Source organism: Tyto alba, unplaced genomic scaffold (genome assembly GCF_018691265.1).
Source record: "Tyto alba isolate M040663 unplaced genomic scaffold, T.alba_DEE_v4.0 Super-Scaffold_7, whole genome shotgun sequence".
NCBI classification, from domain to species: Eukaryota; Metazoa; Chordata; class Aves; order Strigiformes; family Tytonidae; genus Tyto; species Tyto alba.
In genome coordinates, this window is record NW_024881328.1 from 5,239,983 (window position 1) to 5,265,251 (window position 25,269).

At 37.3% G+C, this 25,269-nt stretch overlaps 1 protein-coding gene across 6 annotated transcripts in view; it reads right to left on the reverse strand.

The window, feature by feature from the left end:
- ARHGAP15 (Rho GTPase activating protein 15) overlaps nucleotides 1-25,269 on the reverse strand; it is a 332,260-nt gene that overhangs the window by 58,726 nt on the left and 248,265 nt on the right. For all 6 annotated transcript variants that reach the window (XM_032997444.2, XM_032997445.2, XM_032997440.2 and 3 more), the window contains one exon: nucleotides 3,515-3,649. In XM_032997444.2, the coding sequence (XP_032853335.2) occupies nucleotides 3,515-3,649 (135 nt within the window). The remainder of the gene's footprint in view (nucleotides 1-3,514; nucleotides 3,650-25,269) is intronic.

Consider the following 25,269-nt stretch of genomic DNA (forward strand, 5'->3'; position numbering starts at 1 on the left):
AGACTGTAGTAGGCAGATTTCTTTTTTTCCATGCCTTCTTCCTGAGACCTTTCAAGAAAACTAGTTCAATTAAAATAAAGATTTATAAACAATGAACACATTTACCTGCTAATATTTCTTAACAGATTTTTGGGGTAAATATTTTTTGTTTCAGTGGCTGAAGTCATGGCATAAGATTGTATGGCCATGCGGGTTGAATTCTGTAAATAAGGTGATTAAGTGTTTCAGTTATTGGCACTTCTACCACCTTACTCACATGAAGCACAATTTTACTTGCAGACAATCTGTTGAACCACGTCTGTTGATCTTCCAGAAAATCAATAGAACTATTTGCGGTGCTAAGTAATTTAAGTGTGGCTGAACCTGACTTCATATCAGCTTTTGGGCACACTTCAGAAGTGCATAATTCATCCAAAATACCACAAAATGACTTGCCAGTAATATTTTAGACAAAAGTCCTTGAAAAAAACTACTTTCCAAATCCTAAGAAACAAAATTAGTGTTAGGTCAGAGGTCTTGTGGCCTTCCATTTATCATTTATAAATTCTCCAATATAAGCTGTATGGACAGTAATTAACCAGCTTCAGCCTGGCAAGCAGAATTCTGAGATTCTATAATACCCTGAATTATCTTCTATTATTCTAATCATATCTAAATTGTTTTAATATTATGGACATATCTAAAGTTATTTATAGGAGAAATTGAAGGTGGAGAGCAAGCACTTTGCCTAATACACAGGACTGTAAAATTTTGTTCCCATACATATAACAGAGATGTAAATAAAAATGGCATCATCCAGGAAAAATAATATTAAGCCTGCTATGGACTTTTTCATATAATCTTTAAAACAACATCAGCATAAGGAGTCCATGGCACCTCTTGGCTACTTATTCCTCCTGAAACTTCTAGCTAAATGACTAAATCTCCAAGAAATATTACTGGTAACTTGTTACTACCTACTACAGATCAGTTTTCAGACCACTTCATCTTACTTACCAAATGTATGTCTTTAAGGGGTGCTCGGTGCTGGACCAGGGATATATTCAACATGGCAGTGTGGGAATGTGTCCTAGTTACCTTTTTACTAGCCATCATCATGTTGGTTTATTTCTGGCATTACTAAGTGCTCCTTCTAACTGTACTGCACACCCATGTATTGCATGCTAATAAATCCCATTTTTGAAGAACAGACAGAAAAGAAAGAGATACAAGAGTGTCTTTTTCACAACAACCTGAAAAAGAAGGGAAATTTTCTAACGGCTCAGTACTGACCAGGCAGAGTAATTAACACAAAGTAACAGAGAATCAGCTGCATTGGAAATATTGAAGAAAGGGGATTTTTTACTTTGCCTCAGGATTATTAACATACAGATGAGCTCCAAAAACACTGAAAACACCTAATTGTTGTTTATAGATGTTTTTTAAGTAGAGTTTGTAAGAATACAGATTTGTAGAAACCACAGCAGTAAAGGCCAAATAAAGAGAAGATTGATTGGAAATCGTAGATTACTTTAGACAGTTGGATTAGGTAGAAATCACCCTGATCTGTTGTAAAGCAAGCAACAAGAATTAGGGTTTTGAAACAGTGAGAAGCATGTCTTAGAGTGTTAGCATTTTCTTCCTAGGAATAAACTGTCTTAAAATCCCTCCGTAAATGACTGTTCATTAGCCTATCAATGTGTATAATGGCTCTCAAAATCATAATAAGAATTAATAATAGTTCAAATAGCAGAAAGGGACATTAATTTCTCATTCATGAATATTAATACTTTAGTAGACAGTCTCTTCCCGACATGCTTTCAAACTCTTTATTCTCAAGTCTATTACCAGTTACCTGTTATTTTTGCTACTGAAAACCTCCCCACCAGGCCACCAAAAGATTTCAAATCATCCTGACATGGACCCTAGCAGAGAGAATGAGAGCAGAAGAATGAGATTATGGTGTCCTGATAATATTCTTCAGAATACAATAGCCAAAGCACAAACCAAGGGCAATGAAAAGTAGTGACAAGGCGGGAGGAAGACTATATTTAGCCACAGAAGACCAGTATGATGGTGGATTATCAGGAAAAGCAAGTGATAATGGCAGAGGATAGGTATTAAACACAGCTGCTGAATAAGGTGAATGAGAAGAGAAGCAAATGGCATGTCAGGCTGTGACCTGCGAATGGACTGCATCCACCTAAGGCACTGCATCTCCTCCTTTCCAAGAGGACATAGATGGTGGATGGAGATCCACCTGAGGGGCCTGTTCAAGTGCTGGTGCTTTGATGAGCATCTTATCGCAACGCATCACGGAAATTGAAACTAAACAGTAAGAAAATCCCCTCTTAGCACTGCAGAGACTGTGCAACAGGAACTTAAACTCAAGAGATGATGTTCTCCATCTAGCTTCCATGTGCTTCGAAAGGAGAAGAAAGTGAGCTGCCAGAAGTAAACTTTCAGGTAATGCATTTCTTTACATTGTGTATTTAAATGCACTGCATTTCTAAATAACCAAGAAGGGAAGGGTCTTGTGAGATGTATTTAACCTCATTATATCTGATGTCGGGTCTTGAAAAGCTCTAGTTGAACTAAAGACTCTTATGAATACAAAATCAAAGTGAGCTGTACATTAAGGGTTTCATATTCTCTGACAGCTGCGCATGTGCACACAGAACTCTCATTAACAGTAATGGAAAAGATGCGTGCCCATCATTGAGAAAACATATCTCTAAGTACTTTATTGGGTTTGGCTTTTTCCTAGAGATTTTTCTCTCTTGGACCTTTAATTAATCTCCTACTAGGCTTTTTGCCTTTAAGCTATCCCTCTCTTTCCCCCTTCCAATGGGAGTAAAACCCCAAATCACTCTGTTTTTCAGTCAAGTTTTTCCAAGCTGATACATTTTTACAAAATGCACCTGCATATATTAAATGCAGAGAGGGTCTGCAGCACACAAACTACAGAGACATGTAAGAGAATAAATGTCCTGGGCTTTGAAAATACTTTTGAAGCTTGTTAACTTTAAAACCAAAATAAAATAATAAAGCAAAGGTAGATATGAAAATGAGAACACGAATGTTTTTTCATTCTTTTTTGTGATCACTGCAAGGCAAGAGTCTGCAAACCTGGTGGAACAAAACACATGCATTTCATTCTGATTAACATAAAGACAGCCCCTTCTAACATGATTCACAATTATTAGTCTCTCTCTTGTGTTTGGGGATATATGGATTATCAGCCTAGCATATTTTGAATACATACACATTTAAATTCCTTTCCTAAACCATTTTAGGCAGTACAGTTAAATCGCACACACAAAATTTATAGATCAATAATTTGATATTTTTTCTCCAGTTAAATAACTAAATGCTGTGGGAGATAAAAGGCAGTCAAAAACAATAAAAAGACAGGATCACGGATAATGGAAGGTAAGTCAGCTTTGAGATGCCTCTGTTCTTCTATTTTTAAGTTTATTATTATTTTTATATAACAGGCTATTTCACTAGCTTCTACTGTATCTGATGTACTTACTTATCGCCTCCACAAACTGTTCAAAGAAGCAGTATGGGAACAGCGGCTCAGGCAGCTCTCTGAAAAACATCTTGAGTGCTCCGGTGACAACGTGGATGTCCTCCCACTGGCTGTCGTCCAAATTCAGCTTCTCTTCTGGGAAAACACGAGGAGAAATGGAACAACTGGTTTTAATGAAACAATTACAAGACACTAATTATTATGTTAATGTTTGCCTACTATCATCAGCAACCGTTAACAGCCTTCTGCACCTAGAGGTTTGGTGCTGTGCATGTTTTTTTTTTCTTTTTTTTTTTTTTTTTTTGTAGAAAGAGAACATTTTCAATGGAATACCATCTGTAGGAATGCAGCTAACAAAAAACAAGAGACACAAAGAGACAGTACCATTGACACAGTATGTCAGATACATTTATTCCCATAATGCATCAGTATGAAAATTAGCATCACAGCTCAACATGATTCAAAGCTATTTGGTTTTGAGGCCGAGGGGCTAAGAGTTGCCAACGATGGCCGGCTCAAGGGACCGGCCTAAAGGCCTTGCTGAGCCAACAGGAGACATATGCTAAACATGGCAATAGAAAATGAGTTATTGCTTTACATGTGTTAGCCTTGCTATGTACAAGGGAATAATGGGTAACGCTTTTCTCCTTTTTTTGCCTGAATGTAATGTCAGCAAGGAATAGAGTACTGTGAGAGAAAGGATATTAATTCCTTCTTACTGCTTCAAAAATATTTTGTTTGGTTTTCATCTCTGGGAGGAAGATTTGCCCAGCAACAATATTAGACAGACCCCTGTTGGCCTACCTAGGCTATGCAAAGCTGTCAAAAATGATAACACACTAAAGACAAACCACAAGTGCTTACAAAACTGTTTTGCAAACAAAAAAAAAATGTTTTCTTTTGAAGCTTGACTGAGCTAAGGAATTTAAATATAAAAGAAGCTAAATGCTAAAATAGACTTTTTAATAAAAATAAAACAAGATTGGATGATTATTCTATTTTTCTTTGGTTTTGTTTTTTCTTTTTAATTCTAGTAGTGTGATACTGTCAGAACATAATAAACAGTGAGATCATAATCCATATAAAACTCTAGGAAAGTGCAAATCCTTATTAGTCCAAATTAAAATGACACACACTTTCTCCAAGTTCTGTTACTCCAAAAATGGAGTTTGCTTTTTTTCACATGTGCTATGATTCTCTTTTTTAGAAAATTTCAGTCTGAATGCAAATCGGGGGCCAACCATGAAAACTACTGAACAAATTTAATTTGAAGCAACATAATTCTGAAATGTTTTACTAAATGTCACTGAAATTTCATGTTTAGCAATTCAGCTGGCTTCAAGAGCAGCCTCTTTATTGAACTGTTGTCAAACAAAATGGTAAAATTATTGGAGACACATGGACACCCACAACTCCAGATCCCCGGGTACTTTAATGCAATAGTTTTCTCACTATAGAGTTTACTTCTGGACAGAAAATCTTATTCAAAATGGAGTCATCTTTCAACTTTCATTTAATAAATGTTATTAAATGCTTTCTAAATTTCTGGATTTAGGAAATGTATACAAATAAAGGAATGGACCCAATTCCTTAACTTGGAGTAATATGAGACAAAGCTGGAACAAAGGCAGACTTGTGCATTTCATTTAGTTGTCTTGCTTGCTTCTTTGGTTTCAAGCCTTTTTTTTTTTTTTTTTTTCCTTTTTTCCCTTCTTTTTTTCCCATTGAATTACCTCAATCATAAAAGTAATGATTTGATCTCAAATGAGTTACCAGAGGGGATCTTCTTTAGACTCTGAGATCATATTTGATTGATCGTATTTCAACAATTAGCCTTTTATTTTGCCACACACTATTGAACTAGATCGACAGCATCTTAGCAGGCCAGCTTTAAACAGTCAACTGTTAACAATAGCATCAAAAAGAGAGACCTGATGGGGTTTACTGTCACTTTAAAGAACAGGGTGGGTTTTCACATTGTTGAAATCTGTCAGATATTTTGAAATGTCCCTCTCACTATGGTGCCACACCCCCTGCGTGCCCTTATAATAAAATTGGTTTTACTCCTGATTAAATCATTTTCTCCCTACCCACTACCATACTTCTCATAATGGACCTGTGTGCTCTACAGCTGGTGTTCTTCCCATGGTACCAATTCTTACTTTATCTTTTAAGCACTTTGCTGCTAAGATCTCATGCAGAGTGCTTATGTTTTGTTAAGAGCTTCATTCTTAGAGAAATAGCTTAACACATGTTCTAAAAATGTTGTACAACTTATTGCTTAAAACACATTTAGAAAATGTATAAGTACTGTAGCTTTGGCACAGAACTTTAAGTAGAAACCTTAAAAAAAAACCCAACTTGTTTTTGCCATGCATTTGTCTTAAATGTCTAAAGTGGAATGCTTGACTTCTAAGGCTTTATAGAGACTTATCTTACCAGATTTTTGCACCATTTCCAGCTCTTCAAGGAAACGTGTTAGGAATGTATCATCATGAAAGCAAAGGGTGTCAATTTTCCCTCTAGCAATAAGAGAGTTTTTAAAAATGTTTGCTAGAAGGAACAAATGCCAAGTAAAAAAAAAAAAAAAATAAAAAGAAAATAGAAGTCCATTCAGTGCAAGACTCTCGTTTGGTTCCCACTGGTTGGAATCACTCACATACCATGGTGATAGGACCATAAACAAACACACACATGCATTTCAGGCTTGGTTTAAGGGGAGGACCTGACTTTTTGGCTTTACTCAGACATATTTCTTATTGGGGTGTTTTGCTTACATAAAGATTAAGTCCCAAATCTGGTATTTAAACTTGACAGTCAAGGACTGCTTTCAGTCAGGAGATACTGTATCTGGGAAGATGCTCAAAATCTCACAGTCCTAAAAATTTGCTTTAACTTGTCAGTAGTATTTGATTAGTTCAACCATCACTGCCAGTTGATATCATATATCTTAGATACAGACACAAATATGCCCAGAAAATCCCATAAAATTTATGCTAATACTCAGGCTGAAAATATAAAGACCACATTAAGGAAAAAAAAAAAAATAGTGTAGGCACTTGTCAAGGTTATTAGTTAAAAAAAATCAATATACAATACATTTATGAAGGGAATGTGTGTTTTACTGTGTTATTATTCTTAGTAAATCAGCCTTTTCAGCAATACACCTATATAATGGCACTCGCAATGTCTGCAGTAAAACCAAACTGGAGTTCAGCTTTGGTTTAAGCATACCATCATAAGGTTATCCTTGTTCAAAAAGGAAGAATGTAAACTATTGAAAGATCAGTTAAAGACAAAAAAGCAAACAAAAAAAAAAAAAAAGAAAATACGAAAATCAACTAAGGCAGTACAGAGAGCTTGGTTTTGAAAGAAAATTGATGTGGTTTCTCTAACTACATGCCCTGCCCAGTATGTAGACTGGTCTCTAGGAGTAAAATGCAGTCATTTGGGAGCACTGGTCATTCATTTTTCTTTTAAGATAATTTATACAAGAATTTTCCCAGCTATATACTGTCTTTTGCCCATGCTGTCATTAAATCCCCGAGCACCATGTTCAGAAGTCCTGGTTCAATTTGGATGTTATGTATTCCTGCAAATGGTCTCGTGGATGACCCCAAATCATGTGGAAAGCAATCCTTGCAAACACAGTTATCAGCGTCTGCTCCGCTATGGAGGTTGCGCCCTCAAAAAAACAGTCTAAAGACTTTGGTGAGACGTGTCTTACTGGGTCTCACACTGTAATCTTTTCGATAACACTGAGGCCTTTTTCAGACTTTCCCTGCTGCTGGCTGCACAGGGCAGCATCGGGATGGCAATGTGCTGCACGGTGAGCACTCCGGCACAACAGCTGCCACCTCTCTATTCCCTTATTAAACCTTTGGCATTTGGGGTTCAGCCAATCCCCAGCTCCAGTGTGTGAAACCCCAAAGCACTGGAGTCTCCATCCCAGGGAGCAGTGCATATGCTGAGGGAGATCTCCCCTGGAGAAAGTCCTGCACAACACTGTTAAATAATGCATACAGTTTCCCTCACTTCAAGATCTTTGCAGGAGAGCTGGGTGTGCACAATGCATTCCCAGTTGACTGAAAGCTTGGGAAACTTGCTGGACTCACTCATCCCAATAGGCAGTTTACTAGTGAGAGATCCAAAACAGAGTCCTGTGGTTGAATGAGGAAAAGAAAACTCTTGCACATACTAGGAAAAGACAAACAGTCCAGTGTCATTCTTCTTTTTTCTCAAACTTGAAGACACCTCTTTTTTTTTTTTTTTTCCTTTATATTTTCTTTTTAAATGGTTATATTCTTCAAAAATAATTTGCTGGTCATTCATGGTCTTCAATAGGAAAGAAAAGAAAGAACAGACTCAAGCAGAAATTCTTTACTTGCATCAGCACACTCCATCACTAAATCTCTTTGTGAAGGCCGTTCTCATGACTGACAGCACAAATATTAATTTGTACACTGAAAGGTATATGTGTTCGATAGCTGGACCTGCATTTTACAAGACACAGCTTCTCTGATCACTAGTACAGAGGCATTGCATCCTTCTTGGGGCAAACAACTTCTTTCAAAGCAATTGTGCTCAATTTAGAGCAGTAATAGAGCATAGAGATGTCTGGGGACATGACAGCAATGGGATGCTGTGAGGTGGTGAAGGCTCTTGGTCGTCATATGACAAGGAGCTCATTTTGTGGTGATGTGGCACATGATGATCATCTTCCTCCCCTGCTGGTACATCCAGTCCTGACACCATATTTTATAGACACTCTCCAAAGGACATAAAATCCCTTGAACTTTGGTTAAATAATACAGCAGAAGCCTCAACTTATGAAAAGCAACACTTCCCTTATGCAGCCAGATTTCTTGTGAGTTTTTCTCCCAGCAAATAATTATTATTCTCTCCCTTGCTGGGTTTGGGAGGTCCACTGTCCTGCCTGCACTCAGTGCATGGTCCCTCACTTCCAGGAGTGCTTAAACAAATCAAAGAAAATGTCGACTAAGGACACCATTAAATTTAGTATACAATGTACTTCTAAGCAGCTTCTGCTGAATCCATCCAATACTACTGTTGATGAATTAGCAAAGATATAGTCATCAAAAGAGAGCTTGTGTGCATTACTCCTTCTCTGCTAGAGGAATGTGGCATGCCCTTTTACCAGAAAATTTAAGCCATAATGTTATAATGTCTGAACATTTGTTTATTACTGAAGTGTCCATTTCCATGGAGCCCAGGCGCAAATTACTGAGCAACTTAAACTAAAAAGCAGAACATCTCTATGTGCATCCAGAGAGCTGTTTATTCCAGTTCTCTGAAATGACAGTTCACTGACCTGGGGACATGCTGGAACAACCAAGTACTGCTAACTTAAATCTCAATCTGTGCCAGAAAAATAAAAGATTTCTGTACTTGTGCACACTGGGTCGTATTCATCCTCACATAATTCCACACAAGTCCACAGAGTAAGAGAGGGATGAACTATCTCATTGTTTCTGTTGAAAAGATCCAGTACATTCGCGAAGTTCAGAAATGGTACGTCATGAAAGCATGCAGAGCAGTTCAAAGGTTTAGAAAAGTGGTCAGCTAGTGACGTCATTGCGTCGGGAAATTTCTATGCTATCGGTTGCTGTTTGAAACAGGAAGCATAAAAATATACAGTGCTACTGAAAGGGGAAATCTTTTGGTAGCCAGAAACAGGTATCATCGCTAAGATGCTCTTACACATCATTCACTGCCAGTACCTGCCACAGGATTAGATGACAGCGATATTAGTTCTGATTTAGCATATTCTATCATTGTGATTTGAAGCAATAATTACTGCAATAGGATTATAATTACAAGTGTTTTTAAAATTCATCAAATTTAGCCCAATCAACTATTCCGTATGGGAAAAGGAGTGATTTTAAATATAAACTATTTCCCCTCAAAATGCAGCTGAAAGCTCCCTAAGAATAAATAGACCACCTGTCTACAGATCAACATACTTCTGTGAGAGACTCGCTCGCAGGTGACTCGTTAACAAAGAGCAGGAGCAGGCCTAAGCAACTGACACCTGCAGGGCCAAATTATTCCTTCCTTCAGGGTCAAAGATACTCGGATACCCCCAAGGGTTTAAAGAAAGAGGCAAGGAAGGGTAAAGCGTGGAGGGATTCCCACCTGGCTCACACCCTCACATGTTGCAGGGGTTTCTCAGCCTTGGAGCAATAAAGTTGCTTGAGCACAAGGATGGGGCTTGATAGACTTTCTGTGACTTGTAGAAATTAAATCGCTATGCTGAGTGAAAATTACATTTATCTTACAGTCATAAGATTCTGTCCTCTAATTTTCTGTACTTAGTTATCGAGCTGCAACTTCAACTTTTTTGTAGTACTTAAAGCACACTTTATTCTGTTTTTCTTTCTGTTTTTTCTTCCCTCTTTATTCTGAACCAGACTAATGACTTTCTCATTTCTCTGTGCCAGCTAATGGGTTTTATTCCATTTTCCAGGTGGATGCTAGTATTTCTGTTTCAGAAACCCAATACTGAAGAATCACAAACATCAAATACTTGTCTAGATCAGGAACTTATTTTTCATGATACATTTTACTATTCAAAGACAAATTTCATTCTGAATTCTGCTTTCGACTTCATCTTCCTCGCTTAGTTATATGTTGTGTATACATATATTAGTTAAGGTAAATATCTCTTTTCCAACTTCAAGTCTGTTATTAACACTTTTTTTTTAATTGTGTACTTGCTCTGCAGTAACCTCCTCTGAAATTTAAGAAGTTTTTTCTTGTTTGTTTTTTTTTTTTCCCCTCATTTACAGTCAGGCCTTTTATCAGAATTGTGTGTATCAGCACCCACAAATCTACATTTTAAATAAATTGAAGGATCTCAAGATCTAATACAGAGAGGAATTGGACAACGACTCTCTATCCCATTTTCATACTTCAAAAATACGTTCATATTTGTACCTTTTTAATTGTACTACTAACCCAGGGTGGTTTAGGATTCTGTCATATAGATCTTCTGTTCTCCCCCTTCTTGCTGCTTCTAACACTGATTCTATTTCCATTCTTGTCAAAAGCCTTTTCATAGTCCAAAAATCTGTACACAATGTTTTGTAATATTTGGCAGACTTATCTGAAACCTAATTCACTGCCTTCTTGTGATTCATGGGTCATAAATTATTTCATATGTAATGTACCCCAAAGGGTAAAAAATTCTTTGTATTAAATTTCAACTGGACAATTTAAGGGGGAAAGAAAAAAACAAAAAAAAAGGAAAAAAAGTATTTTTTAGACACTCTGGAAAGATTTGACCTCAATATATGGTCTAGTGTGTTGTCTCCCACAAACAGTACCTCAGTATCTTTTAGTAAATACAAGATTTCAACATGCTACAAGTGAAAACGCTCCTGCCATAACATGGACTTGCTGTGAACAACTTTAAAGGAAAGGAGAAATACAAAATGTGTAGCACTGGATCAGACTATTGATGCATTAAATCAGTCCTGTCTCCAGTGATTATTGAACTGAAAGGGTCTGTATAAAAACAATTCAAAAAACAAGAATACCACCCAATCCTTACTTATTGCACATAGGCAAATATATTATTGGGACTGACCCCAATAACAATAAGCTTGTGCCTCAGTGAGTGAGTTTCAATAATCAAAGGAAATAATTAACAAAACAATAAAGATCATTATGACTTCCTTTATGTAAATGACTTCCAAATGTAAATAGATCAAAGCTTAAGCTAAAATTAAGTAATTCCCCTGGTCCACTTGCAATAGGAACTTACAGATATGATTTGTTTACAGTTATAAGGATTATCAATGAAATATTAATTTATTGTTTTATTAGAAAAATTAAAATTGAAACAATTTGCAAAACGTTACTCATATATTCCTTAGATCTGTAATCACATTTATTTTCATGGGACTGTTTGCAAGAATAAAGATTACCCGTACATATAAATCTCTGTTCTCACACACCAGTTTGTAGGATGTCCAGAGAACAAATTCTGGACTTTTTCTTTTAAATGAAAGGACTCTTTGACATAGACCAGCTGAAAGAAGTATTCTTACATGAAATCAGGTATATACAAGCTATATAAATGTCAAGGACAAAACATTTTATTTTGTATAGAATTTATCTTTTGGTTCACTAAAGTCAAAACACTTCTGTTCGTCAGAACTTTTTTAAAGGACTGTTTCATAATATGAATCCATTTGGATTATCTGACCAAAGATAAAACTTCAATGGACTTACTATATCATTCACCACTGTACCAGTGCCACAAAAGGGAATTACAATTAATTGGATTATGTTGGTCTCCACCCGCTGATTGTAGAAGAGAAAGTCTGAAACTGTAACTATTTCAAACGGACCATATCTCTCATCAGCCATGGGATTTGGGCTTTAATTTACCAATAAAGCTTAATTTCTTCTCTATATTCTCTTCTGGTTAGGAAGAGGTCATTTAGAGACTTTATTCAAGTTATTCAAAAAGAAAGGACAGTTTTGTTAAATACTTTCCAACTAACACTTCAATACTTACACCTTGGCTTTAGGCATTGCTTATTTATTTACTCTATTAACAGTAAAGTGAGTTGTCTTGAAAAACGCAAGCCAGATAACCCAGGCCTGCATTTGGGTCGTAAGAATAATTCATGCTTCATCTCCCTTAGTTCAGTTCATGAAATTTTGGCGGAAATTCTTACCTAACAAGACAATTCATTATCAACTACATGGTGTGTGACACTACACAAGACAGAAAATATCACTTCATGTCCTGTAGGTTCCTTCACAGACAGGAGGCAGTAAGAATATCCAGTAGTAAAGTGCCACATGTAGGTTTGACTGTATGGAAAGTTACACTAGGGAAAGCAAAGGTACAGTTATAATTTTGATTTATCCAAATGACTCATTAGCTTGGAAATAGTGATATTCTACAATGCAGGTAACATAATATATTTTAATTAACGTGACTTATATGCTAAAACCCAACAATAACAATATTATTCTAGATGTCCATATATATATATATGTCCACATCTATGGGGCTACATATATTTCTGCTGATGGTTCTGACTGAAAGCTGCTAGGATTTTTCTTCCCTTTCCTTACTGGAAGGTTATTTCAGTGCCTAATTCCTTCTAGCTACCAGTCTAAAATATTCAAGTTTATACACTTTTAAAATAATTATTAATATCAGTAATGCTTGCTTTGATTTTTTTTTTTTTGTCAAACTTTTGCATTCAGTCTAAGAAATAAAAAGTCCTCAGTCAACTTACTTCAAAATTACTTACTTCAAAATGTTGCTTAATTCACATTTGCATTACTTTTTGCTAATATCTGAAGCTCTAATTCCATTCCCTGGATATTAGCAGGACTAGCTATGCTGTTAAAGATAGGAATGCTTCTAAGTGCTTACTGAATCAGGGCATATGAGATGATAATTGTATGTGTTTAAAACAAAACTTTAAACAGGAGGGGATTATATAAGTTGCTAAAACAAATATATCTTCAAGTGCACTGAAGGACTTTCAAATGTTAACGAAATGTCCTTTGATAATAATAGTGCTAATAATAACATTAATTTTAAAATATTTTTATGCATTTTGAGAATCACATGTTACCCTGAATAGGGAAGATTCTCAGTAAGTGAACTTTTTTCATACAACTTCGTCAACTTCAGAGCTACGTCTGCTCTGAAGCCACATCAGCTGAAAATCAGATACTGGAGTACGTCCTGATGCAGGCGTGGGTTAGTGTGTGCATTTCAGCTTCTCTTGTACAGTGCCTGCTTACAAGCACTGAAATTTTTGTCACAGTGAAAATAGCTTTTCTTTTGAGGAATATGATGATTTTGAAAATACGGAAGCCATGAGTTTATGATCAAACCTGTGTTCATGAAATGCATGTAATTGCATGACCAACAGAATTAAGAGCTGCATACACAGAAACTTTTGAGACCTTGCTAGGTCTTTTAAGCCCTCAGGGTGACGTTTGAAGGCTTCAATAAATAAAATCCATCTACCCCGCCATGTGCAATTCCATGTGCGCAGCTATACCTTCTCTTACTGCGCCTCAGAAGATGCATAAATACCCCGGCACATGTAAACACACTTGGCAACGTTTATGGTTCTTCCTTGGCAGAGAAGGGGTGTAATGAAATACGGGTGACTCAGTGGCATGATGTTTTCCGTTTCCCACACACGCCTCGCAGTCTCACGTGGAAGGAGAAGACGCGGCCCCTCGTGCATCCACCAAATCCTTTTGAACATCACACCTTTTCCTCCATCTCACGCACACATTCACGTTTTGCATTTTCACTCACTCTGTCGCAGGACCTAATGCAGATTCACCACATCAGCCATGTATTTGTGCCTCTTTCCCTTTTGCAGGGTTTATCTGGATGTGAATTCTAATTGTAATATTTCCCATTCCTCTTACTCCACCTAAACTTACAGGCATATATTTCAGGAGAGAAACACTATGCTTTGAAACAATTTTTAAACTTTATAGTACATAGATTTTTCCTCATCTTCAAATTACTCTTGTGAATAGACTTGTAATAACAGGAGGATTTCAACATAAAATAAGAGATTTTCATGTCTTTGGTTCCTTGAGATACATTCAAGTCCCTCCCACAAGAAATATATTAAAATATTGATTAGATTAGAGTAACATTTCAAATAAATGGAGATTTATACTTCCTTTTGGATACAGAATCTCATAAAAAGTTTCAAGGCAACACACAACAAAGCAGTTGACAAGAAAGATAGCATCTGCTTTCCTGGCTATTCAAGCTGAAGTTTTTCATTCTAAATGCAAGCAATGTTTCCGAAGTTAACATAATTAACTCACGACAGTCCTGAAACATCATAATATAAGATACAGATGGAAATTCAAAGCTTTAAAAATGTCATATAACTGCAAGAGGATTATCATTTTTTAACTGCACAAATCTGAATACTAATTAAAACAGGTGTTTTTATTTCAAACACTTTTGCACAATGTGACATTACTGGGAGCATTATTTATGTATTAGTCTACTAGGAAGCATATATTGCTTGAAAAATGTAATATGCAATAATAACGAACTTATGAGATAAAAGAATGACACTCTGTACTGTTTCCTGAAACAATAAAAGACCAGTAGTTCAATTAGTTAGTAATTTCCGTGTAACTATTTGACAGATTCTACTAATTGTTAAGCGACCACTAACTATTGCTTTACATAATTAATTATATTCAAACGCGAACAACAAAGACATGTGGGCCAGTTGCCCTTTTGACAATGTTTTTCGCAAACTGATTTGCTTACCAAAAATATTTTTAGAACAAAAAGATACTAATCTTAAGTGGAAATACACATCAAAACGTTAGAACAGCTCTGCATTTTACCATGGTTATGAGAAAAAAATTTGGATTGTTTAACATATCATTTATGCTGCATGCATAATAGCTGAAGTCTTCTAGCAGAGATCTTTCATATTAATTTAGCATTGCATAAAATTCATAGTAACAGGTCCAAGGGTCAAGCATCATTCATCATTAGTTGAAGTGACATTTGCAACCCTTCATATAGCAGCTGCTTGAAAGGGGAAAAAAGGTATTCTTTGGAAGAATGGGGGGTAGCACACAATCCTCGCTCTATCTGCGGAAGGGAAAACAAGGTGCCACTATGTCAGCATGGTAATGTGCTTAAATTTGGTGATGTCATTCTTCCCTAACCCCCACGAGTCACAAGGCACAAGGCAGCTGCATTCCTGAACTTAGTAGTTCGGGTGGAGATAAGTAATAACTAGATGTAAATGAATTACATTACTGTGGTTGTGAACATAGCTCTGTGCATCTAAATTATGATTTATATCAGGATCCTATCTTGTTTTGGAGAGTTTTCTACTTGTTAACAAGGCAGCTCTTGTTCTCATGGCATCCTCCAGGCATAATAGTTTCTGGGAAGCCAAATAAGATCACTTTTGAAACTGCAAGACGGCATTCCAAGACTTTGCAGCAGAACACATTGGCCAAATTAGGACTTCTGAAGACTGTTAACTAACAAATAAAATCTTTTTTTTTTTTTTTTTTTTTTGCTTTGCGGCATGTCTTGCCTACTATAAAACATTAAGATCAGAACAAGAAATGTGAGCAATTAAAATGAAAATGTAATCATCTGCAAGAAAAGATAAATTTGTACTAAATGGCTAATACTTCACAGTCCTTTTGATATTACAAGTACTTTTTAAGAAAATATATATTTTATGTCACAGTCATTTTTATTATGTGAAACATGTGATCTCTTTGGAATTATGCACATTTTTAAATTGCAGTCATTAAAACAGCATGCAACACAAAGTAGTTAGATTTTGGAGCTTTGCTAATATTTGGTGATTTTCCTCAGCTTTGTTATTATACCTGAAATGTATTTAATTTATTCATGTCGCTAATTATCTAATAGTATTTAAAACACTGTGATGATTACTAACCTAGACTAATACTTCTTCCTTAAAAAGTTTAATGATTTTTACAAGGGAAACCAACGCTTTATAAAGAGTCACTTAGAAGCACATGAAAAATGTTCAAGGACATTGCTTATTACACATTGCAATTCTATGAGCTGCTATAAATTAAGCTCCCAGACAAAACACTTCTGCCATTGAAAAGTTACTTTTCCATACCCTATGCACGCGTTACGAGGAGAGGGTGCACCGGTCTGCCCTTGCATGGAGACAAAATATGGTGCTGCAGGTATTTCATGGTGAGATCTCACTATAGCACTCACACTGCATGGCACCTGTGAGCTTCAGACCAATCCCCAAAATGGTTCACAGACTCTGTCAGTCATCTATCACCTTATCTAGAATGTAAGATGGCCATTCATCTGTGAGCAAGCCATCCTCAAACCAGACAAAAAGTGTTTCTACAAAGGACCAGTGCTCGTGGTCCATAACTCTTATGGCATCTCACCTTCCCATGGATTTGAATAGCTGTGCAGACATTAAACACGTATGTAAAGATGTTATAGATACCAGAAAGGCAGAATGGCTGTAAAAGGAATTGAACAGCAGAGGCAAGATGACTGGCAGATAGGGTTGCCACATCCCCCTTAAAGAGACTGCTCCTTTTCCACACCTTATGTCTCTTGTACCATAAAAATATGCATAGATGTATGTGGGAGCATCATAGCAGATTTCTTGGGATGCGTGCCATGCATCTGAGCTTCGAAGCTGGCTCAACGTTGTCACCATTAAGTCGCAGTGTACACAGCAACACTTCAATCTAATTTCAATTAGGGAAAAGTTACACAGAAACTTCTTGGAGAGTACACATGACCCTACACATAAATACCAATTAAATTCAGTATCATCAGTGTCTTTGCAGTGAACATTGATACCACCAGTGAGAGGAAGGAATTTAAAATGAGGCAACGCTTGATGACATTACCTCCATCTACAAACTCTGTGTGTGTTAACTAGTACGTCAACGATTAGTAAAACAGTGGGATTCATCTGTGAAGAAATGGGGTGAAAATAAGTAATGACATGAAATTTTCATTACAGGCAGCTTTTATGTGACATAAGGTAGAATATTGCATCATTATGCAACAAAATACTACCTGGTAAATGAACAAAAGCCCAACCTACTGAGAAGCTGCTGATACCAAGAGTGTTAGACAGTTGCAACTGAGATCACAGGAGAACTCACTAAAACTACTTCTTATACCTAGGACACAATCTCCTCAAACCAGTTAGTTTGCATGCCTAACCACCCCTCTTGTCCTGAATTCAGACAAATCTATATGTAAAGGGAATTCCAGTATCATTAAGTAGGATCAGTGAGATCATACCCCTTTTCATGTGGATACGAAGGATATGCAGGCACTGCACTTAGGATTGTTCCATTTTCTTTTGTTTGCTGAGTCTTTTATTTAGGAACAATGGAACAAAAACTGTGGCAAGTTTCGGCTTTAATTCTTGACAACCACTTTTTTCATTCAAAGCTTAGAAGATTCCCCTAACATGCAGATTATTTGAGGGAGATATAAAAGTGCCCTTTAAGCACAGAATGAAACAACACCTCACCAAAACCCAACACCCTCCAAACCTGCAAGAAGACCAGGAGGAAAAGTCATCCTAAAAGTGTTAAGACTCCTTGCACACCATCACTCATTGGTGACTGGGGAGTTTTTACTTTCTTTCAAATCTTCTTTCAATCACAAGATGCCTTAAAGGGACAGAAGGTCTTAAAATGTGCTCTCTATCTCCCCAGTTCAGAAAGATACATTGAAGGGGGAGGAAGGGGGGAGTCAAGCCACAACACAAAAAGCATTAATGCAAAGAACAGTGGGGTCTCTCCCTAATTTGACTTTCTCTACAGGTGGTCTGCAGCTGCATCCAAACAGGTTACACTACCGCCTTCCCATGGGCATTACAACAAAGTAGGATCTGTATTCACAAGAATACATTTACTAGCATGGGCTGATTCAGGTCTAAAAATAAGAAAAAAGCATTTTTCAGAATAGCCTGAGGTAACTCTCTGCTCCAGCAGAAGACAGTAGCACTCTTGTTTCGCTGGCTGTGCGTGATGATAAAGGATATCAGAAACCTACTTCATATGACTCATAGAGGCCCACAGCCAGCTTCCAATTGATGCATTTTATTTGTATTAGTTTGTTCTCCATTGACTACACAACAGGCTAGACCGAATCAATAAGCAATATTCTGTTTTATATTGACTCGGGGGTAATTCGCGCTCGGCCCTGCAACTGCTATATCTGATTTTCGAGTTCTGGATATCATTATGGAAGCAACGGGGCTCAGAGACTGCATAGTGCAGGGAAAAATGGGAAAAGATTGCAAAGGCAAGGCGAGATATTGGCTTTTAAGCTGTTATACCTTCAGGAGGAGGTATGAGGGGTCTATGCTGCAGCTGGACAGCCGCAAAGGCTGTGTGCTGTGCTTGCAGTGCTCTTCCAAGGGATGCAGAAGGCATTTCACGTTGTGCCTAAGCAGTTGCAAAGTGCAAAACATGCACAAACACACGTGTGCGTGTGTGCCTGTGATAGTGTGCACAAAGGATACGTGAATGAGATGAGCGTGTAGCTACTGTGTGCCCCTCCCGGCGCCCACAGCAGCTCCCTCAGCCCCAGGAGCACCCACACATGCGTGGGTTTTGCCGAGAAGGGGCAGTGAAACCATCAGCTCAGCACTGCCAAAAATCCCATACGCCACCAAGTGCTGTCCCTCGTATGTGTAAAATGGCCTTTGTTGAGCTTCCTTAAGTAGACAGTTACGTCTGCTTAAATGGATTCCAGGGCGATCAAACTAAAATATGCCACCCCAGAAGTTTTTAGCCATTTTTTCTTTATTTTGGCCAGCTTGTCCACTGCACATCGGGTGATAAAATCTGCTAACTGGATGCTCCCAGATACCTTATCTCTGACCTCCTGACTATTTTTTTTAAGACTTCCTCTACTTGTAAGCAGTGTCCAAGTTAAAAGTAAAGAGTTTTTACCCCAAAACTGTCCCACACCACTTCTGCACAAGCTTGCTGACATACTCAGCATAAGAGCAGCACAGCTGTCATTACCCTTGCATAGACAGAGACCGAGACACTGACTGTACTCTAATATGCTCTATTTTTTTTTCCCTTAAAACCTGTGAATCCTCTCTGCCCCAGGTCTCGGACTTCTTGAGCTGTGTTACTGTGCCTTACCCTAGGTAGAGAGCTGGCTTTTTAGAGTCTCCGACAATACCGGCTTTTCTACACAAGATAGAAATAACACGCTGGATACTGGGGTGGATGTATGTAAGGGTTGGCAGAATACGGCCCAGTGTGTTCTTCCTATCAAATACACTTGACAAACTTTAATGAAAAGTCTTCTCTACTTCCTACTAACAGATGTTTCCAATTTTTTCTCTCTCAGCACTTTAAACCACCATCTTTAGTTTTCATGTCTAAGAGACATTATTATAGGATACATCATAATGATATACTGTACATTCATATACAGTATCCCATACAATGACTAGTTGATTTATAATTCAGATCCAATAAAGGGAAAAATTGATTTAACTGATGACTAGTGAAATACTAAATGCATTACAATGTTTGAAAAGAACATCCTTTTCTTGCAATGCTAGTGACATAATAAAATTAAATATGGATATAAGATAATGCCCATTATTATTAGGCAAGTGGAATCAAAGGGAGAAAGAAGAAAAGCAATCATTACGGATCAAGGAATGCCTAAACTTCCTCTTCAAATATACAAAGACATGAACACAAATGGAAAAATTTCACAAATAAAGTAAATTCAAACAATCTTGAATTACAGTATAAAGTTAGTTTTCCATTAACTGGTCATAGTCTATCAGGACTTTCAGTAACATTGTCGCATTTGGGTACCATACTGGGGGAAATTGTGAATTCCAGGGGTCATCAACCTTATTTTTTAAGCTCTGTGTTAAATATTTACTTCCTCATCATTCTTCAGTCCCTATAACAGCATGAAGACACAGTTTAGCTCCACATCCAGGAAACACGTATCCCCTCAAAAGCCCTACGTCTCATCCCTTCTCACCTCTGACTTCTTCCTTCACCCCACAAAGCCCCTATCAAGCTTCATCCCCACAACTCACCCTTTCCCAGGCAGCCTGCTCTCCCACAATAGTCACGCTATATAATATCGAGGCAATGCAGCCACTAATTTCCATGTCTGGTTCAAGAAGCTTTACAACTGCTCCCTTTTCCTAGAAAACTGCTGGGCAGCTGTGTGGGCAATGGGCCTGCTGGGGCGGTTTGGGCAAGATCATCAGCAGGTAGGGAGCACAAAGCCAAGGTGCCAGTGAACTTCCTCATCCTTTAGAAGAGCTCTTCCATATATTTGCCATTTCCAGATCTGAAATCGAGGGCAGGCACCTCAGAAGTAGTTGGGTTTTTAACTTTCTTTAAGCATCTGCTAGAAGTCAGTCACTTCAGCATTTGCAAGTATCTTTGTTCTTCCAGATGGGTAAATTGCTTCTAATACAAAATAACTTCTATTTGGAAGCGGCTGTGATTGCTCATACAAACTTAGATTGATGGTCAATTTTTTATAATCTTGGTGCAGTAGTTTTTCCTTTAGGAACATGTGCATTTTGCTTCTGGAAAAGCAGTGGCAGACAGCCGAAACCAAAGGAGTTTATTATATTGAAAGAATCGTATAGTCATTATAACCGAAATAACACCTAAATGCTGGCACTAAGCTCTACCTCATTTTACTGTTGCATCAATAGCATTTTAAATTACTTGAGTAATCTCAGATATTTTACAGCAAGGTTATTATTGTCTCTAAAAATCTTTGGAGATTTTAACCTATATTATGGAATTCAAAGAAATATTATTAATCAGCTCACAAAAAATACACCAGCAGAATCTGAGGGTCAGCTAATTTGCACTTAAACTCCTACATTTGCACCTGCAAAACTGGATAATTATGCTCCTAGCTGCCCATTCATGTGTACAGATGGGTGCACCCACACATTTTTGTGGGATAATTTTTGGAAGCCTATAGAAAATATGGTCTTTAAAGATTTTAATAAGGTTGGCAAAACATACTTTCTTTGCATAAAATTATGTAGTTCCCAAGTCTAAAATTACTTTGATTTAAAAAATGAAAATTGGCAAGGGATTAATCCATAATATGGTCTAATTACTTTTTTTCTTAAAAATTAAATGGTCAAGATCTTAACTCAGAATAGTGGTTACTGTTCATGAACTGAAACTAAGAAATAGAACAGAATAAGGATTTTTATTAGGTGTCTAAATATGTATTTAGCTAATAGAATCCTCTTACCTTTGGCTGAATAACAGGTATAATAATTATGAAAGCATATTTAATTTATACATCTGAAGCATAAAGCTCTACTAATTATATTTTTATGAGATTGAAATGCAAACTGGCCAGAGCTTGGAAATAAAAAGTAGAACTGAGTTGCTGTCATTAACTTGCAAAAGCACATGCATTCATAAACACACATGCTCAAACAAATAAAGGGAGAGAAATACAGACAGACAGACAGACACAGAGGATGCTGAAAGCAGATAATTAACACATATTGTCGGCTTTCATTTAACCTTTGTATTGTTTAAAATGTTGAAAGTTTAATTCTTATTTATTAAAGTGGATTCAGCAATGATCGAAGGATATTTGCCAGTTTATAATGTATAGAGCTTGCTAAACATTGTTCAGTAAACAGATCAGGCTTTCAGTGAGGACTGAATTTTCTCTGTCATGTTCAGTAGGAAAAAACAATATTAAAACAAAGATACTTCTTTTTGCTCTCTGATATTTTATTATTGCTTTGTTTGCAGAGGTTACTTCTATCAGTAAGTAAATATCACTGTGAATTTCTCTTTGTCCTTCATCAATCAAAACTGGTCAATTATAAGACTAGTGCAACTAGATCAAAACTCCAGGCTGTGTAGTCATATTACCACTCATATTATTACTAAAAGCGCATCTATATTCCAAACTGGGATACCATAACCCCTTTGTCATTTTCCAATAAAAAAGACCATACCAAATAGGCAGAGCACACCGTAATTAGCAGCTGGCAGAGAAAGCTGTAAATCTGTATGAGTTCTGAACGATTTGCTTACATTGTTGCTTTGTTGACAAATGATGCTGTACATGTTAATGTTCCTGAAATGTCCCCATTGCACCTGACGTGCCAATAAATGCCAGCCAGCTGTATGAATTATGGAAATAAGATTTTTGTTTATGAAGGTATCCCAGACATTTATTTTACTGCATGCCTCTTGACAGATTTAATGTCTGGAGTTACATTGAGAAGATATTTGCTACCTGACATAATGGATAATGGAAACTTTAAAGGCTTTTTTTAATGATGAGACTAATATATTTTTTTAATTTTACCTTGTGGCTACACATTTACTCTCAATATAAAGCTTGCATATTTTAAATGAAATGATACTAAATTGTTCCTAATATACAATGAGTTGGATGAAACCAGTGCTGCAGTGTATGAGAAAACAGAGGAAAAGTGTCTCCGAGAGCTACTAAAGCAAGAACGTTACATGAAAGTTTACCTATTTTCTCTTAGTTTATTTTATCTTCTGTGCGCATTTACCAGCATATCATTAATGCTCAAAGGTAACCGTTAAGACTTAGGCATTTCAAAGTATGATAAAAATCTTTTAACAGATGTATTTATAACAGGCTCCATAAAATATTCATTTAATATGCTAAGGCAAGACACAGAGAACGTAGAAACATGTACATCTACCAACTATATTTAACTGGATTCAGAACCAAAAAAAATATCTGTCACCGAATTCTGAATATTTAAAAACAAGGTGTATGCTTTTAAGTGCTACACACCAAAAAAAAAAAAAAAAGAAGATAAATAAAAAAAAATCCCTTGCAGTATGAAAACTCTTATTCTGACCCTGCTTTTAGCAAGCATCCTTATTCTGGACAAGGAAAACCATCTCAGGCATCCCGTCTTTGAAACAGAAACTCTGATAAGGCTCGTCCAGAGACAGGTTTGCAGGTCACTCTCGGGTTCCCTCCCAGGCACACGCCGTTTCTGCCGAGCTCGCTGCAGCCAGCGCCCCGAAGCTGTCCCAGCACCCCGAAGCTCTCCTGGCACCCCAGGGCTCTCTCAGCACCCCAGGGCTCTCCCGGCACCGGGGCGGGCGGCAGGTGCTGGCTCCCGGGAATCCCAGCGCCGCGTTATCCCTGCCCTGCATGCGGGGAACCTGATTCCCACTCCAAAGTGGAAAAATTTAGCCTGGCAGAAGAGCCTGTACTACGCAAGCTCTTCAATTCTTCCTCTATTAGCACATGTTAGTGTATTGTCAAGAGGAACAATAGCAACCCCACAAACTATTTATTCCATCAAGAACAATTTATTGTCTTTTGTAAGTTCGTTTCCAGCTTCTGAAGCTCCAGAGAGAAAAATCTGCTGGTTCTTTAAAACTTCAGATGTTAGGGACTATTTGTAGTCATCATATAAATGGGGGTGGTAACCAAATTAACCAAATTCATTTTGTAACCACAAATCATTCCTATTAAAATACTCCCTTCTCACCCCACCTCAAAAGAAGAATAAGAATAATAAGAAAAAAGGAGTCCAGATGGTTAAAATTATTTTTAAGCAAATATTTAGTGGTTACAGTTGAATTCTTCTGGCACACATTCTCCACTACAAAAATGACACCCCACATTCACTGTGTTAACCATTTTCCAATGTGCCAGCCAAATGAATGCCTCAGAGAACACACACACACACACACACACACACGTACATTATGGAAGCATTATCAGAAATGCTATAGTTAAGGTTCCTTTGCAATCTGGGTATAAAGGAAGCTTATTTCACATTGTGTGGTAGACTTTTGTCTCCAGGTATAACATGCAACTCCTCAAGAGACAACTGAGTTATCTAAAGCATTCCCTTTCTTGGAGCAGAACTATTTTTCAGCATATTTCTTTATTGTTAATGTCACTGGAAACTCTATTTGAGGAGTGGGGTGGAAAGGGGGAAAAGCTTACAACTACACATTCACAGTAACTGCTATCTCCATATTTTGCACACTTTAGAAATGTTTCACTAAAACACAAAAAGCGCCTTCCTTTATTTCCCATAACCTAATTTAGCCTGTACGATGAGAAGCCCAAGGAATCCCCTTTGTTGTTCTGACAGTTGCTTTAATTCTCTGATGTTTTTTCTCGGGCTTGTTCACACTTTGACCCACACTACTTGGAGTACACCAATACTAAAGATATTTATATATGTATGCATATATATATATATATATATATATGTATATATTTTCAACAAATTTAACAACCACCACCGCTGCACTCATTCCCCTCTGCACAGCCAGTTCATGTCACAGAGTGGACTGGTGGCAGGCTGATGGGTAGAAGCAGGAGTACTGGCACCGGTATGGGGCTGACTGTGGTGACGGACGGCCAGTGAAGGTGTCCCCCTGTACAGCTCCTGCAAACTGGTTGCTCCAGTCTGGCATCCCAGGAGGCTTGCCAGATGGAGAAACCTTCTCCGCAGCAGAACTGCAAGCTGTGCTTCTCGGGAAACTCGAGGCTGTAACCCTTTCCCTCTTCCTCCACATACCCTGTTGCTTCCAGTTTTCTCTCAATGCCTACGTATAAACAACCGAGACGAAATCTTATTTCTCAGAGACACACAAACTTAACTTGCTTCTAATCCTTTTTCCAGCAAATTAACCCCAGATAACTTAACAGTGTATATATAGCTTTGGGAATAGAAGTTAATTCATTCTAGGTCAGAGCTAAAACCGTGCATGTGATTTGAAAGAAATGGATGCGTGTATTGTGGTTGCTCACATTTTTAAAGCAGAAGAGAAGCTTGTTGTGAAGTTGCTGTGCTTGGATATCATGATGTTTGCATGGTCAGGTTTATGAGTTGTTCTGTGCAGACATTAAGGTTGGTTATCTAATGATCATCTTTGCCTTCAGTTGATGAGACGTTGCTAGTAAAAACTCTGATAGAAACAGCAATTTAAAGTTAACAAAGGTTTATTTTGGTAGAGGTTAAGGTCTGAATTATATATGTTTGTTAAATGAAAGGAAATACACGTCTGTCTATATATATGTATGTGCATATGCACACCTGTTTTACATTGGTGTAACTTCTCTGATCTCAGTGTTTTACATCAGGATACCAAAAGGTAAATCTGACCCATACCATAGATTCCGCAAAGGGCTA